The following is a 17230-nucleotide window of genomic DNA, read 5'->3' as shown; positions in this document are numbered from 1 at the left end:
GTGATTGACTAAGACTTTTATGATATATGACACTATGTACATCCGTGTAGCACTTTTATTTACCACTTTATTAAAGTCCAAGTAGGTACACTATTTACGATAAAAAACAAAACACTTCTGCAATTTAACTCAGACACAAACGTAAACAAACAACGTGCGACAACAAATGATTGACATTTAAGACGTCAACCAATCAGAGACGATCTCTGATTGAACGCGCTGACCGACCAATCAGCGTTCTTATTTCATAACAGCCAGCGTTTCGTTTCGCAATATTGCTATACTAACGAGTATTTTCGCAAAAATCCTGACTTTGTCCAGTAAGATTTGATAATTTTTAGCCTATGTCTAATTATCCGCGTTTTCTCAAAACCCCTAGGATTTTCGCGAAGATTCGAAGTATCAAATTATCCTACGACATGTATAATGTATTCAAGTCTCGAACATGATCATATCAGTTAAAAAAATATACTCAAATAAATTTAAAAAAATATTTATATAGATATGTAGTGATGTTATTAGTTATTATAACAACAATAAAATAATTTATTTTTAATTTGGTTTATATCATTCATTCACTACGAGCAACGCTTAATAAGATATAATAGAAATGAACTTAATGGAAATCAATTTAAATAGTTTCAGTTTATCGAATATTTAGATGAACAATAAAGATTGGATTTCATTTCGGTTAACCCATTGTTTCGTGTTTCATAAACCGCGAGCGGGTTCAATACCCGACTATAAAACTGTTCCAAGTCTTATCGAGATAGACTTATTAGCATTGTAATAAAATGTCTTTAACACGCCTTGAATCTTACTAGTACCGTGATACAGTTTTCCTAATAATGTAGTCCATTTTAAGTAAAAACAAAATACATAATTGGTTTTTATACCTTAAATGAATCTATTGCAGGCAGTAATATACAAAATATTGTTTTAAAGTATCTATCTCATGAAACGATTATTTGCTAAAGATCTATTAGCTGAGCAACTACTCAGAGCTTATGATTATAGTGCTAACGAACAGCTGATAGGTCAACTTTGCGTTCATGACCTTTGAAAAGTTCATGAACTTTAGTTGATATTGCTTTAAGACATATTATATAGTGTTTTTTATTTGTACCTTAATTGTCAAGTACAAATGTCTAGAATGTCAAGAAATTTATTTGCCTCACTCCCATGTAAATTAAAATAGTAAATACTTTGTTATCAGCGTTGCCTCCCTTTTTCAGGACTTTGAGTTTATTTTGTTCATTCAAATTGTAGTAATCTGCCTTTTCTTTCTGATACTCACCGTTTTTGGTACCGACTTTTGGATCTAAGGGCGTATTCAGACGATCTGAATACAATCATATAAAAATTAAAAGTCTTTACACAGTCTTCTCGTTACGGACATAGTTTTAGTAATAGCAACTATAACGAAAGTCTAACGGTTCTAGAAGTACATTTGCAAATGAAATTCAGTCTGTCAATGGTAGGCATAAAAGCAGTGACGTGCTTGCTGAATGTTATCGTAGCGCCCTTCGCAGCGTGCGGTACAAAATTAACAACATGTGCGACACGCGGACACTTATTGTGTGTATTATGATTTATTGCGCAGCCCGACGATTTATCGTTGATTCATATCACTTAAGATAACGGCCCTTAGAATTACTAAACATAATGGCTAAAGATTAACAACGATGATAGAGGTTTTCGCAAAATACCACTGCTCTTCCCTTTTCCAAAATAAGTGTTTCTACTCACACGATAAAGTCACTAGATACCTTTTAAGTAACATTCATATTAATATATCATCATATTTAATATTCTGTATAGACTTAGGCTAAGACATGTTTACGCATTATACGCATTACGCATACTATTGTTTGGATGACGATGGCACAAAATAAATTAGGGTGGAAAAAGTTAGAGGAGGCCTTCTGGGGTGACACTGAGACAGGGGTCACATCTTAGTTAAAATTGTATACATTTTATTTATGTAAATAAGATGTGGAAAAATAAAGGCTTATTATTATTATTATTATTGTTATAGAGGAGCGTTGTCCTAATAGCCTACCGGGGTTGTGTTGATGTCTTTCTATGTGTGCATTTAGCTAGAGGCTAGACAAAAGTCAGATGCAGAAGAAGAATCATTTAATTGTTTTTCAAATGAAAAAATATTTATGAAACGGATGCCATCTGAGACCAAGATGTAGAGCCAATATATTTGCTTTTGTATTGTGTGCAATTGCTTTCTGCGGTAAAGTTATTGTATGTTACTATTTATTATAAAACTTTTATCTATTAAACTATTCATCTAAATTCGCCTTGCATGAGATGAGGGAAATTGTAGCCGTATACTTCTTTCGAATACGAATGCGCCGGTTTTAGGTAGATGGATTTACTTGTAATAAAACTTCTTTAAAACCATAAATAATTTTATAATAATTCGTATGTTATGTATGTTCGTATGTAACTACTTTCGCTGACGATTTTATATACATATGTAAATGAGTCCATAACTCGAAGACGGCTGACAAAATCGAGTATTTTTTTCTTTTATTCTGAGAAATGTTCTTATGTAGATTAGAGTTAGAAAGATATTTAGGTTTATATTTCGGACAAGCGAAGAGTCGCTATGAAGTAACATATCGAAATGTTATATATGTTGGTATGTAGAAACTAAAAGGTTAGGTTAGGTAAATAAAACATATTAAGGTGAACCACAGTTTTTATTATAAATAACATTCGTCCGTATCAGTTTTACATAATATGTTCATATAAAACTTTATAACTAATAATATTATATAACAATGTGTTTCGCCATACCGCAAGCCAGCTAGTTAAAGTCAACAAACTCTGATGGAAATACCAGAGTTTATAATTATTGTTTAGATGTGTAATTACCAAAATCAATAAATTTTAATTTATTATACATAGATTTGTATAAAAATTAATTTGGTTTTGTGAGGCTAGCATTTTCATACATATATGAATCCACAATCAAGTTAGAAGTCAATCTTAACGAGAAAATGTTAATTAATTTCGGATAGATTCCCAAATTGGCATCTAAATTCAAAATCCTTTGATATTTAAATTTAAGCAGTGTCAGCAAAGTTATCTATATTACACCTAAAATGATTTTGCTTATCTTTCTTGTTTGAATATTTGGATAAGCTTTTGATTTATAAAGTACAGATTTGAAAATACCTCTGTATATTGGACCCGTCTCTCTTACGCTTTCTGATGGACCAGTGCCTTTTTGGTAGCGATCTTCGCATTGCCAACCGATATAGGTAATTTAGTAGTAAAGCAAAAATTAGCAAAAACTAAACTAAAGCTTCCAAAATCTGTCACCAGCTTGTCACATATTTGTGACAGGTTGATAAATTGCTTTTAGTAATTAATCTACTAAAATAAAAGTTATCTTTGTTGTTTTATACCTACTGTAAAAAATAAGTAAAGAAAATTGAATTGAAAAATATTTCATTTTATTTATAAGTTACACTAATTGTTATTCTTATTTATATTTCTATTGAGTCGGGGTTTGAAAAATCTTTTTCATTTCCAATTTCAAGAACCCACCAAAACGCTTCTCTAGAAAAGATTGCGTCGCCTAGTCCCTATACCGGTAAATACATAAACCACCGTCAAGTTGGTTGCGTCTTAATTAACATAATTATGAATGTTAATTATATACATGTACAATTCGAGTTATCCGAGATCGTTTTGCGCCACGTGACTGGCTTATAAAAAATCAATATTTTTAATAATCTATGGATTTTTCTATAAATTAATATTAATCAACAAATTATTTTATTTTTATTTTTTATAAGTTTTTATATTCTAAAAAGATTACTGGCAATAACACTTATTTTTAATATTTATTTGTGTTTGCATTATAAATAACCTATTATGACTAACCGATAAATATTCTATCCAAGGACAGCTTTTAAATTAAGATAATGTATTCACTCAAAACTAGATACATTATGATTACTGTAGTTTTAAAAGGAAAGGCTTTTAAAATGTTTATAACACAATAAATTATCATCATAAATGCTTACAAATTTTTGTTGATATCGCAAATATACATAATTCATTAACGTAACACAGTTTTTTCTAACAATTCAAAAACTAGGAACACGATTTTAATAAGGTTGTTTTGTTTGACAAAATTATTGAAGTACAAAACTAACTATGGACAAATCATTACGTATATATTTAATACTATCGAAATATAACATGAGAAATCTCCGCTTTTTATTGGGGACGAAAAGCGCCTTATACAGAAACGCAATAGATTTAACTTATATTTAAAATATCAAACTATCAAAATCCGTTAGACCGCCAGCAACGACATACAAATTATTATTGATATTGTTATATCGATTTAGCAATCAGCTACTATAATGCGAAATAGATTTTAATAATTTGAATATTCATATCGAAATTCCTTCTTTATCGGTTTGAAAGCTCAAAATTATACAGTTTTGTTAATCACTAAATGTGTAAACTGTAAAACAGTCCAGTTTTATAATCAAGACACACACATACCTAGAAAAACGTGCGTGTTTGACGAGTAAGAAAGTACGGTCATCAAATACTCTTTAGAAAAACATGATACAATAGAGATAATAAAAGCTGTGGCCTAGTGGCGTTAGAGTGTCTTATCCCTGAGATCGTAGGTTCAATCCACGGCTATAAACCTATGGACTTTCTGTCTTTGTGCGCATCACACACTCACACAATGAAAGAGACGAAGAAAACCTCTATGTATATACATATGTCTCAAATCCAATCGACAAGTGTACAGAAAACTGATCTACTTGTCTATGAAATAAAATTATCAAATTAATGCAATCCGAGCCAAAGACCACAGACTTGTAGCGCCTCTGGATAATGTGTTATTATTATTATTCATTCATTTATTTAAATTTAAATTATCATTGCTTCCTTAGTGAGATGTTTAATAAAAGTTATTGACTTATTTTTATTTTCCTTTTTAAAAGTTGCACTTGGAGCCACGGAAGCGGTTTTAAAGATAATCTGATAGAACATCCTGAATTGATAAGGGTCTAATAAAGTTTAAATTTGGTTTTAGTAGTCATTTAAAAACTAATAGGTTATTTCACCTTCATGGACCGTAATTAAAAAATAACGTAAGCTTGGTCGAACATCTTGCGGCTTTGCTTTACTCCGGTCTCATGCTGTCTTTATGCCTTCAGTAGAATGCTAATATTTCAAATGTTTCTAGTAATTATACATAGTGGACCCAAAAGATGCTGTCCTGTACACATTAAAACAAGGCAGTTTTTCCCGCGAACCACCACTTTGTAGAATCAGGTGCCCACTGAAGTATATCCGAACCGATTCGACTTAGGGTCCTTGAAGACAAGACGTACAAATTCTTAAAACGCCGGCAACGCACTCGCCAGCCCTCTGGCATCGAGAGTGTCCATGGGGTACGGTATCGCTTAACATCAGGTGAGCCTCCTGCCCCTTTGTCCCCTGTTTTATAAAAAAAACAATTGTCCATCTAAACCATTTTCAAACATTAAACACATACAATTCACTTCCACAAAGTTGGTCCACCCAGGAGTTAAAACGCCCGTGGATGATTTATACATTTTTGCTCCGACTAGTGCCCTTGTTAAATAATTGGTACTGTTATTAGTTTATAAAAACAACGAGCATACATGGTGAATATCATGAAAGTGAATGAAGCGTCAGGACTATAGCAATTTCAGACAGGTCTCTGTCTGTCTCTTGGTAAACGCCTGTATATATAAACAAATAACATAATGAATAAGACTAAAAATTAATGCGATTTGAATTTAGAATATTCGTATTGCATTCAAGATTGAACGATAAATCCATGTTCAATTTAAAATTTTATGGCCACACAAACATTTGATTATCGAATGATGCACCGTAACTAATTCGGCTCTTATGCGTTATCTGATTTAACTAATTGATCAGAATTCGGCTAAAGGTCGTAACGATTTAATTAACGTCGAAACTCACTAAGGCCTCACGTACCGTTAATGTGTCCCTAAAGTGTATTATTTATGGATCAGTTTAACTGTTTTCTTAAAGAATTATGTATAGAGGTAACATATATATACTAGCGGACTCCACAGACATTGTCCTGCATGATTAGGATATTAAAGAAAGTATGAAAGTACTGATTACAGCGCCATCTAAACCATACAAGGCTCCACCCAAACGCAAAAAAATATCATTCATCAATCGGTCCAGCCGTTTAAGAGTTTAGTGACATACGCACGTGCCCTAGAATTATATATATGTATGTTTTCTTATCTACTATCTCTTATCTTTAAAGTTAAATTAGACTGTAGACGGTGTGCAAATTTGATTGAAATCGGTTAAGTAGTTTGGGAGTCCATAACAGACAAACAACGTGATGCGTTATTTATATATTTTTAATGAGCATTGATATTGCTTGATTTGATAAATCGTATTATTATAGTTTTTTTATGTTATATTAGTTATTCAGTATGCCTCTTGTATTTATTTTATGTATCTGTATTGTAGATTAAGATGTGATGCTATCGCAAACTTAGGAAAAGCTGGTTCTAGGTGTCGAACGAGAAGGTTTTGAAACTATTTGTAATGTCGAAACGGAATTAAGTTGCATACTTAGGCCACGTGTTGTGCCCTGAACGCTACGATCTTAAATTAATTATAATCGGTTAAAGCAGGGTAAACGGTATGTCGGTAGAAGGATCAAACCATGGCTATAGCAAGGAGTGGACAGGTATGGCAACTGCGGACGGGTTTTTTTTTTATTTATAAAAGTTGATGCATCTGGTACAGGACAAGACACCCTTCAACCGACTGACGGTCAACCTTCAGTAATGAAAACGCACTGTAAAAAGAAGAATTACAACACCCATTGTCAAACCATAATAAATAAACAAATGTAAAACGTCAATATTGTTAAAATCGTATAATTAGAAACTTAAATGTCAAAAATCCTTCATACTAGAAATTCTGCTAATCTACATTTCATTTAAATAAGCATTCTATACTGGTTTTGCTAATTAAGTCTGTATGTATTAAGACCTTATATCCAAACAGGCTTGGTCCCGATTTTGGCTCGGCATATGCCTTCCTGGTACCAAATTGCTTGGCTCGTTATACGGACCCGATGCGGTATGTGTAAACGAACCGCGCATACTCTCTAATTCTTGTTTATGCGGCCCCTTATCGAGGATAAATACGATAATAAAGCTATAAACTAGCCGCTATACAATAAGCGCAATAATTGGTGCTCTTTAAACTAATAGTTACTGTAAGTAGTTTGAAGGTATAAGTAAAATGCTTTGGTTTAATTGATCTGAAGACAAGATTCGTCTTAGTTGGTAAAATGCTATATAATTGTAATTAATTAAGTAACATTCCATATATGCTTGATGCGCCTATAGTGGCGCTACAAGCTTTTGGGTCTGATCCTCACCTCAGATCTATTTATTTTTCGTGATCTGAGTCTTCTATAAAGAAGTGTGATCCGCCTTCTGTGTCACTGTAAGGCGTGTCTCGTTTCCTCGCGATAATTTCCTTTGTCGTACGAAGGAGTGGTAAATGTGTACTTGAAATAAACATAGATAGCACAGCCATTCGAACCCACGACCTAACGTTGTAATTAAATAGAAATTAAAATGATGTAATTTTTAGAGTGATATATTTATGTATTAATTAAATTTCAATTAATTAACTCACGTACATACGTACCCTGACTTTAACACTATCATACAACACAACCAAATTAGGTTAGTTAGTTTTTAATAGTATTGAATAATTTTTAGTTTTTGAATAGATGTTTTTCTTTTTGTTTATATCATGTATTCCATCTTATCTTAAAATTTTTCATTAATATAATATATGGTAGCTGTAAGAGTACGAAATAAATAAATAAAACTATACATGTGAGTATGAGGCATAGAAAATTAGCTCGCCCCATATCAAAATAGGAAAGACTTGGGCAACGCTAATATCTAATATTCTAAGGAAATGAACACTACTGTAGATACCATACATTATTCTAAGAAATATTACAATGACAAAATGCACCAGTTGTGAAGTAAACGATGGCACGAAGTTTATGACCTTTAAAAGATTTTGTCGAGAAGCTTGAAATGTCTTCCTTTTAAGACCCATCTAACAACGTACGAATGACATTTATCACGCGCGAGATGAGATGTGCGTCGTAAACCACATTCTTATGGCTACCAGTTTTTAAGAAATGATTTAATCCTTACATTTAATTAAATTGTTTGTAAAAATTCAAAAAATAATACAGTAAAAACTTCGTAAACATTCAAAGTCTCTCTGAAGGGACTCTGAAATAGAGTTACACACACACACACATTTATCCTATAATACTTTTTCTTTTTTTATTGTTCAGTATATATTGCCTGGAAGAAATCGCTAGTTAGCGATAAAGCCGCCTGTTGCCCTAATAACTTGTGTAACCTGCTTTTTTGTTGTTTTTTTTTATGTATGATTTTGTATATTATGGTAACGAAGAGTAAATATAATATAATAAATAAATACTTTCTAACCAGAAAGCGGGCAAGAAAAAAAAGGGAAGTTCGCGCATAATCTAAAAGTTGCACACCAATCAAATTAACTCCACTGCCCATCATTGACATTGACGCACATAACATATTCATTAAAAATTATATAATTCAAAAGCTATTTCAAAACTTGATAAAAATTCTTTCAATTTGTATTTAAAAATTTTATGCTTACATTCAATCGCGTATACCTTCAGTCATATTTCATTTCCGAGCCATTACCTAGCGTTAAATCAGCGTTAGAAATGTCAAAGCTCATATATTTGTCGGTCTAACGTTAAGTTCAAAGATTTATCAGTATCGGAATTGACTATTCAAGGTTCGCTATTCACTAGTTCCCGATCTGACGTGTTCTTCACTCACGACTTCACTCTCCGAACAATTATTCAATTTTATTAACGGGACCGAATGATATTTAAGCATATCGCGAGGAGTTCTATTGATATATCCAATTACGACATTTATGGATGGTTTTCTTAGTCTATTATCTGTGAATAAATGTCATCTCTCTCTAGCCAAATACGTGTATAATGTCTGCGGCGTATTTCTGCTTGGATTTTTTGGGTAATAAGTTATAACTTATAAATGAAACGCACTTTGTTTGTCTTATTTAATGTTCTCAATATCAATGAATTTATTTTGGAACAAATAAAAACTACTGCATTTTTTTTATACGAAATGCCACCTAGATAAAACTCCAATGTCTTGATTAATAAATACGCCATGTAATTACTAACTTTTTTGTAAAGAGTTTGTATTCGTAGTATTTGTATCGTTACTTTTAATTACAATTTATAACCAGGCATTTTGAAATTAATTATTATTACAGGTATTTTTAACAGATTACAAAAAAAAATATTGACTATAAAGTTTTAGTTAATTAGCCATATTAAGGGCCTGTTTCACAATGTATGGATAAAGTGCCAAATAGCTATGCAACACATAAATTATTCGAAAGATAAAAGTTCCAAATAAGATACTTCACATTTCATGACGTATAGCGCTATCTGACAGTCGTGAAACGCAAAAATACTATTTATCCTACCAATAAGTAACAAATAGCTTATTTGGAACTTATCCGGACATTGTGAAACAGGCCCTAAATATTCAATTTTATTTTATTTTTCTAGAACTGCCGTGACAGCCGTGTCGTGGCACCCGCAGTCGGGTCTCCTCGCATCAGTGGATCGCGCGAAGCGAGCCGTCATTTGGGGTGATTTGTGACAGGCATGGGATGCTCAGCCTCCGCAGGTAATCGATATATAATCATTCGACAACTCCCTATATTTTTGCCTGTATGCAAACAATCTTTTTGTAAAGTATTGATTAGATTTTCAAAAATCGAAAGTCTTCGTGATATGATTCTTTAAAATGAAATTTACACTATAAGTCAACAGATTTTTTTAATCGTGTCTACTTGACACAAAAGAGAACCTAAATCTAATATATATAATTTCGCTGGTAACAATATGATAGATATTATAACGAAATAAAGAAATCCTATGGCTAAATAAATGATGTGTAATTTCTCTGAGGTAATTTAGCCATGAATGCTTATTGCACTTTTAATATTCATCATATTTTATGCTAATAAGGACCAATTTGAAATAAAGATTGACAGCATCCAGGACCTACATCTCATCCTTAGACATACAATAATTATATCCTTTTACTCATGAGATAACGCTTGATGTAAGATGCTATCGTGTTACCTACGCATTAAGCGATAAGTGGGCTCGTTTAAATTATTGCAATTATAATTTGCTCCATACATTGAATATCTTGAGCTCTACTGAACTCGACAAAGTAAAAAACGCAGTTATATAGAGTAAGAATATTTGATGCTTGGTGCAGATTTTGATTGTATTTTTTATGAACATTTCTCTAATGCACATCTTACCTTTAGTCTGCATACGCTGAAAAGAGTAGATACTTACAAGCAGCCTAATAATAATAAAAAATATTTCGATTAATTTAAATATTTAATTTGTTACACAGTACCGTTGTCTTTTCCTTAATGAATAATCGCAATACGGCGAAGAATCAAAACTTTTTTTTGCTTTCTGTTTATATATTTGTTATTATTATTATTCATATGTAGTATAAGAATATCGTAGTATATTAGACTAAAATAATATACTACTTCATTAACAAGGAATAATTTGACAAAATATTTTTCATTTTTAATCGTTAAAATAAACATGTGAAAAGTTGTCTATGCTAACAAATATTTTACTGCCTTTAACGTTGTATGATATGTACTAGAAATATTTAAACTATTAGACAGATTAGTAGCGGACATGCGCAGACGGTATAATTACCCGCCTCTGACCTTTCTAGTGACTGACCTCGTGACAACTCACTGAGAGCTTTGACACTTGCGACACCTTGATCCTTGATGTGATGTAACTGTTACTATGCAATTTCATTGCTTGGATATTTGCACGTAACTCTTCTTATTAATTTTGATTATTTGAAATTCAAACTTCGAGTGGTTTTAAAATATAGTATTAGTACTAAATAAACATTTCATTTAGTGTTGCCATCAACGTTGAGTGATTGTTCTATAAAAAACTAGTTCATCACCTTTTTCCCCCTTTACGTTAACATATTTTGGTTTACAATCAGCTTGTATTAATTATTATGTTCATAGGACGGCTAGGACTCCAATACACGAGCTTTGAATTGAGAGATGCACCCGTCGGCTTGTATTGAACTCAAAAGATTTTTGTTCCGTTTTAAAGTAAGCTAAGTCGCGGTCATAAGTGAAATTGTACCCATAAAAGCCTTCGGTATGTGATGTCTTGTTTAAAAATAATTATATCTCGACCCAATAATTTGCGTTCGATAATTTGACCATTACCTAAAATTCACCTTTGTTAAAAATGAGTTTAGCGGTTATGTACAAAACAAAATCGCCGACAAGTGAAAGCGTGACTTTCGACTTTCATTGAGTTTTTGTATGTATGAACTATGGATTCGTGCTGACCGAACAATATCACATGCATTGTCCAACACCTTCACTTTGAAAACCCATGAACAAATTTGTATTGAATGAATACTAGGAATGTTACTTGTAAATTCTAGTAAAATATTAGATTAAGGGTATGTAAGGAAATAGTATTATATCTATATTATTTATGGTATTTTTTGTGAGCACTGACAATTAAACATTTCAGGACCTGGATGACCGAGCTTAGCTCGGTATTTTTTTTATAAATCGTGTTTTTTGGAAATTTTATTTAAGTACGAATTACATACTAATAAAATTATGAAATATGAATATAATTATCGAATAAAGATAATTATATTCATATTTAAGTTTTCATTTGACTGACATCTTTAAACGAGCAATTCTATGTTTAAGTTGATAAAACACAAATAAAATGACATTTTCTAGAAATGATTCCTAGCTAAATCGATTTATCTCCCCCGAAACCCTCTGTATACTAAATTTCATGAAAATCGTTGGAGCTGATTCCGAGATTCCAATTATATATTCTAATTATATAATCATCGAAAATGTATTTTGTTTCAAGCATAGACAACGTGGGGGTAACATTTGTAAAAAAGTAAATAAATACCGATGACGTAATCACCTCCCCTCCCTACACCCCTGCTTACGTAATACTTTTTAACGACCCCTATGGTTAAAATCAAGTACATGATCTACTTCAAAAGCCTTAAACTTTTTGTTCAAACTAAGAATGCCAATAAAAGAAAATATTTAGATTTTCTTCACGACATAAGTGAAATTATTGTGTTGAATAAATTAACTTCACACTTAAATTATATGACAACAACATCTCTGCGGGAAGTATTTGGTTCAATCACTAGTTAATCACGTCACAACGGGTCGGTTAAATAAAGCGGAAAAATTACCAATCCAATTTTCAGAACGTGTTTGTTATTGTACTATTATAAGCGTGACACACTTTCATTTCCCATAGCTTTTTCATAAGAATAATTATAGCATTTTTTAAATATATTCTGGATTTCTATTATTGTTCGACTTGTATTATCTCTAGTCACAAAGTTTTATTTTGGATTTGCTGTAAAGATCAAACAAAAAGTAGTTAAAAGAAATAGGTAGTATTTTTTTATCATCCAAGTTACCAATACCATTTATGTAAACTATCTAACACCTTCGACGACTATAAAGTCGGGGAATTATCTAGAAAATATTTATTTAAAAAAAGGGCGGAAAATCTTAGTAAAATTATGCATAATATGATTAAAAAGAATAGTCATTCTTTGTGTTATATTATAAACTACATAAGAAAAGCGAAGGCTCGCGAAATATTTTTATCCGTGATTGGAATGCTGAAAACCCTAAAAAAATGCCTCCGAATTTCAGTTACTTAAAATTGTTAATTATTGAACTAGCCTATTATTGACTGTAAACTTAAAATTACCGATTTGTATTTAATATGATTCTTTCTGTTACTTAATTATATATATGTATTATGTTTTATTTTTCTTTTATATTTTGATATTACTTTATTCTTTAATGTATCTTCTTATGAGATTAACAAAATAAAATAAATAAATAAATAAAATGAACGTGCCTTCTCACAACATTGCTGCACTGTAGGTCCTTATTGTAACAATATTATAACATGTCATCAAGATTAGACTTAGACCTAATAGAAATCCCTTTCTTTTTAAATCACTTTATTTATTTTATACCTCATATCCATCGCGGAAAATCCGCGATCCGCGAATTGCTAAGAGAATTATGTTCTCATTACGAAAATCACAAAATCAAACGCCACATGCATAGATCCTTACCTCTTATTCCACTTTCAGTAATTGTATTTCTGAATCATCTTACTCAATTATGGTAATAAAAGTTGTAAATTCTATTAATTGATCATGTAAACAAATCTATGCCCGCGGCTAAACCAAATGCCGTTACTTCCTGGTCGGTTACATTTCGGCGTAATGACCCGACCAATCCACGCACGAACCTCAGATCTTAATCACATACGAATTGATAACGCACTGTCGCGTTGTATTGACAGACACATAAATATGTCTCGACTAGATTGTTATACTAAAGATATAAACATTTCACGACCGAAAGTACATAACCAAATAATTCAGAAATATTTTAATTTCTCACACATTCAAAGTACCGTAAAGTTATTAATTAAAGAGGACCCTAATATGTCATCTGGCTTTTCAGTTGAGCGATTGTGATCTTAATTTCACACTATAAAAACGAATGCAAAAACTCCTGAGAATATTTCCGCTCCTCTCGACTCACTTATGCGAAATTCCTGTATCACACCGGATAGATAAGTAGATTGCGTCTAACTAGAATTACTACTTATCCTTTATCGTTAACATTTAAACTAAAGAAGACACTTGGAGTTGAAGAACGGGGTCACCCGAGCATGACAAGCTTCACCTTCAGTTCATCGCTCTCCTAATAAACACTATCATTGTTTTCAGTAGTCCTAATACATTTAATGTCGGCTATTACCAAATCATTTTCAGAGATTAACAATAAAGAACTCACAATGCTTATGTCGCTTCGTTTGTGATTGTTATCTTGACTTTAAGATGTGGGTCAACTTTTATTTCCTAAACGGAACAATTTGCCTCCGAGCGAGATTTGGTAAATTATCGCAATTGAATTATTTGGGGGCTATCATTTCGTCTGTGTGAACTTCTCAAGCAATTTTGTCTATTACAAGTCGTTTCACAAATCACTACTTTGTAGGTCTGTACTGAATGTACAATTTGATTAGACATGCACTTTTAAAAGTTATCTATGTATATCTCGATCGCGTTAGTTTCGCTTAGAAAGCTTGGACGTTGAATGTTTGTTTTGCTTCAGGGGAAATAATGACTCTATGCCTCTCTACATATATTCAAACGCGCTACCTCAGAGGTTCGAGACTTCCTGCCAATAAAGTTGCTCCTAAATATACACCGTATAAAAATCATCTTCTTGATCGAAAAACATAGTCATTTGTTCCAAATATGGAACAACGCCACAGCGTCGGCAATTCACTAAACAATATAAATCGAATAGATTTGAAATAGTGCTATGATATACAAATATATGAGAAGTGTTAATAACGGTAACTCTACAATAAACATATCATGTTTTCTATTCGTACTCTACAAAATGGTCGCAAATATTATGTCGAAATGACATTCATGTACATTTCAGTAAAATATATTTAGGTGATAAAAGATAAGTCTAGAGAGAATTCCTTAACCTTGTTTGAACTTACAAAATGATATGGCCTGCGTTAGGGAAATGTTTATCGTGTTTGAAGGTGTTTGGATGGTATAAATAGGTAACTAAAGTCTTGGGTAAATAAATATGAAACTTTATTATACGTTTTTTATTATGAAAATTTTGTTGTTTCCTTGATTGTGATTTGTTAAATGGTGTTCCATCGGTGGTCTTTAGACGTGCTTCGGTTTTTAAATATATTAGAAATTATACTGACCTATGACATGCAAATGATATACGCCATCATGTCGTCTTTTGTTTCATTGAAAATTTGTAATATGATAATGATGTTTTCTACCTAATGTGTATTATGTACGTATGTGTCTTTGTTATTTGGTTCCCGAACTTTTTCAAACCTCATGCATTTCTCACCTTGACATGTTCCTGTTGTAAATTACACGATAGATAATCTTCCACAAACAATTACTAAACCAATATTTAATTAAATGTCTGCTTTCAGATTCCTAAACCCGAGACTCCAACAGCGGAAAGCGCTGACAGCGGTGAAAGCGGCGAGGTGATTGAGTTTCTACGCGGCATCACAACCGATATTCTTCATAGACTTACGTAAAACACAGTGTTTACAGACAAGCAAGGCTTGTATGGAAATTTCTTAGTCTCGAAATCTGTATGATTAGGCTCTTTTATAAGTCACGTGATTTGATTGACTTCTTTTATAACGATGTGTCAATAATATTAAAAGACATCAGCTTCTAATTCATTTCAAAGGTCTTTTGAAAATTAAATTTTAAATTGTTAAATTAAATTTTGTACGAATTAAGATATGGAACAAAATTAATTACTATATATAGAAGTACATAAGTGTAACATATGTGTGTGCCGTTTATTACGACCACACATTTAATTTACATATATCACAACCGTAGATTAAAATGAAGCTAAAATTAACGTGGATGTTTTCCTAAATCATTTGTAACCTAATTAATAACGACTGTCAGGACATCTGTAAAATACATAACTAAACTATTACGAAAACAAACCCACGCGTTTGTGTTGGCTTTTTTGTGTGTTGGTAAAAAATAAACATAAAAAAAGACGAAGGAAACACGGTTGATTAGAGCCTTAAGCAGTCTCCAGCTTTTTCATTCGTGTAACATGTACTATTTAACGGATATCGATCTTGCGAATAAAAAACTAAAAATTGTATTTGTAAATACTAATTGGGTGCTATGTTTAAGTCATGTTTTTACGCGCGATTGCACTACACGCTGTCTTCCGAATTATTTTCATTCCTTATTAACTGGGTGGTGTAATTACTGTTTCTGAAGCCCTAGGTTGGGGCCTCACTGGGGGAACGTGAAAACATTCTATAGACTATGAATTTAGACTATGTGTCGTTTAATTTACAACATTATAAACAATAGATAAATAATAATATCACAGAATCTGTGGGACTTTACTGTCGTCAGCATGGCATTCAACACACATTGCTTGTAACTGTAATAACTTAAAGTTCTAAGGGTTCGATTTCTGGTAAAATAATTAAAAATTATCAGGTTGCTATCAAGAGAAGGCTAACCTTGAGCGACCCTACAAAAAATGACAATAAAAGAAGCTCTAACATTGGGTCGGCCGCTTTCTATAATCGATCTTTAGTCTAAAACTGTTTGCAATCTAGATGTTCGCAAATTAAGTTTGGTTAAAATTCGAACTGTCGAATTGAAAGATATTTTACAAAAACGATCCATCGATCGGTTATTGAAAAGTAATTTATGAGAAATAAATTGGAATGTCAATCTCTAGTAGTCAAACTTGGATTGGGATTGAGTACAGAAAGCGCCCGTTGGTGGACTTCAAACAATTATAAAATCTTGTAACTTAATGATTCATTCATGTATTAAGCTTTTGAAGCTTAATACATGAATGGCTATTTGAGTACCTCCCTGTGGTTACGCCACCTATTGTTTACTTAAGTTTTAATTATAACATTATTTCTTGGATCGTTTGGTTAAAAGGTTTTTTCTACAGTATTTTTTTATTAATTCTGAAAAACTTCATAAATACGAGTGTTTAAGGTTCGCCAAATATATACGGAATTTTTTCATACCGACTTAAAATCAAAATATCAAATTATTCAGAAAGGAAACTGCAATATTCTAAGGTTTTGTCTTTAAATTAGAGTAGTCTTGTCCTAGTGGCTTCAGCGAGCGACTCTCATCCTTGTGGTCGTATTCCCGACTGTGCACGTTTGCGTATTCGCAAATGAGAATGTATACGACATTCGCTTGAAGGAAAATATCGTAACCCCGTCTTGGTAAAAAGTCAATGACGTGGACGTCACTGGAGGCTGATCACGTACTAGACTATTAAGATGACAAACGATCAGGAAACAGATCAGAAATCTGAGGCCCAGACCTAAAAACGACCA

At 32.1% G+C, this 17230-nt stretch overlaps 1 protein-coding gene across 2 annotated transcripts in view; it reads left to right on the top strand.

Moving 5' to 3' along the window:
- The window catches only part of LOC110995297 (autophagy-related protein 16-1), a 168530-nt gene extending 151519 nt beyond the window's left edge, over nt 1-17011 (top strand). For both annotated transcript variants that reach the window (XM_045632440.1, XM_045632439.1), the window contains 2 exons: nt 9719-9839; nt 15302-17011. In XM_045632440.1, the coding sequence (XP_045488396.1) occupies nt 9719-9812 (94 nt within the window). In that variant the 3' untranslated portion in view covers nt 9813-9839; nt 15302-17011. The remainder of the gene's footprint in view (nt 1-9718; nt 9840-15301) is intronic.
- Nucleotides 17012-17230: the final 219 nt, after the last annotated feature.

This window comes from Pieris rapae, chromosome 19 (genome assembly GCF_905147795.1).
Source record: "Pieris rapae chromosome 19, ilPieRapa1.1, whole genome shotgun sequence".
In the NCBI taxonomy this organism is placed as follows: Eukaryota; Metazoa; Arthropoda; class Insecta; order Lepidoptera; family Pieridae; genus Pieris; species Pieris rapae.
This window is presented reverse-complemented; position numbering and strand designations above follow the sequence as displayed.